We start from the raw sequence: 1,374 nt of genomic DNA on the forward strand, positions 1-1,374 counted from the left end.
CTTTGAAGGTCGACAGTATCTTGCTTTCCCACACCCCAGTTCTGCAGGTTTTGTCCTTCATGGAAGCCCTCCTCTTTCTTAAGAAAGTGCAGAATGGGTTGCCTTGAAACGCTTACCTTTCTCCTCCACTGGGATAGATGTGCAGACTATACAGCTGGAACAATGTAAAGCACTTGTGCTGCAGGGCACAGAAATTATGCTGGCTCTTCAGTGGACATCTACTCAAGCCAGCCCATGGGGTCAAGACAGGTACAACTCCTTCCCTCCCCACGTGAAACCCACAGTCAAAGGTTACAGGGGTGGGCACTCAAGAGGGTTAATCCTTGTCGTTATTTTTGTCATCATCCTCTGAGGGGCAGGAGTGCCACCTTAGCCTCTCCTCATAGAAGGGTATGACAAACTGTGGGCACTTGACATTGGCTTCCTGGGCAGGAACCAGATCAGCCTCATCAGAGATTTTCCTTTTCACGGGTAACATGAGCTCTTCACTGGAGTCCGTAACTCCAATAATCTGCTCTGGCTCCAAACTCTGGGCAAAGCCTCGTGGCGTTTCTGGCTCTTCTTTCTTCTTTGGTTTGCTTTCCTCTCCCTTATCTTCAGTATCAGAATCAGCTTTGAGTTTGCCTCCCTCTGATTTATCTATCTCACGAGCTGTTTTCTGTGACTGTAAAAACTCAGCAATGAGGTCAGGACAATCCAGGTTCTCTTTTGGCTCCCATGTGTTGTCATCCTCTGAGAGACCCTTCCATTTTAGAAGATATTCCACTTTGCCCCTGACAACTCGCCGATCAAGAACTTTTTCCACCACATAGTCTTCTTCCTCTTCTTCTAGGACCTCCTCCACTTTCTTCTTGTTTTGTTTTTTCCACAGAGCACCCTCTAGCTTTCCAATGTAAAGGGTGACTCTACTCCAAGCAGCTCCAGGAAAGGGTCTGAGAGGAATCTCTGCTGTGCTACTCACTGGTGGCTTAGGGCAGCCAGAAAGAGTTGCCACCAGAGAAGCAAAAAGTCCTATAGCTGAGTTGAACTCCCAGCTGAGGCGAACTGCAGGCCCCATGTGTCTGGTTTATGTTGAGTTCTTTGATCCACTTAGACTTTAGTTTTGTGCAAGGTGATAAATATGGCTCAATTTGCATTTTCTACATGCACACATCCAATTAGACCAGCACCATTTGTTGAAGATGCTGTCTTTTTCCCATGGTTTTGGCTTCTTTGTCAAAAATCAAGTGTCCATAGGTGTGTGGGTTTATTTCTGCGCCTTCTATTAGGTTCCATTGATCCACCAATTTTTTTCTATGCCAGTACCATGCAGTTTTTATTACTGTTGCTCTATAGAACAGCTTGAGATCAAGGATGGAGATACCTCCAGAAGCT

The 1,374-nt window shown here is 46.1% G+C and overlaps 1 protein-coding gene across 1 annotated transcript; it reads right to left on the bottom strand.

Annotated features, from left to right (window-relative positions):
• Positions 1-316: 316 nt before the first annotated feature.
• Positions 317-1,057, bottom strand: LOC129666464 (chromobox protein homolog 1-like). The gene has a single exon (XM_055593563.1). It carries the CDS (start codon positions 1,055-1,057, stop codon positions 317-319), a length of 741 nt encoding a protein of 246 aa, XP_055449538.1.
• Between the last annotated feature and the right edge of the window lie 317 nt (positions 1,058-1,374).

The sequence above is a fragment of the Psammomys obesus genome, unplaced genomic scaffold (assembly GCF_907164565.1).
Source record: "Psammomys obesus unplaced genomic scaffold, mPsaObe1.curated_primary_1811, whole genome shotgun sequence".
In the NCBI taxonomy this organism is placed as follows: domain Eukaryota; kingdom Metazoa; phylum Chordata; class Mammalia; order Rodentia; family Muridae; genus Psammomys; species Psammomys obesus.

Excerpts from the sequence above, each read along its gene's own strand:
- LOC129666464 (XM_055593563.1), bottom strand. The coding sequence starts at position 1,057 with ATGGGGCCTGCAGTTCGCCTCAGCTGGGAGTTCAACTCAGCTATAGGA.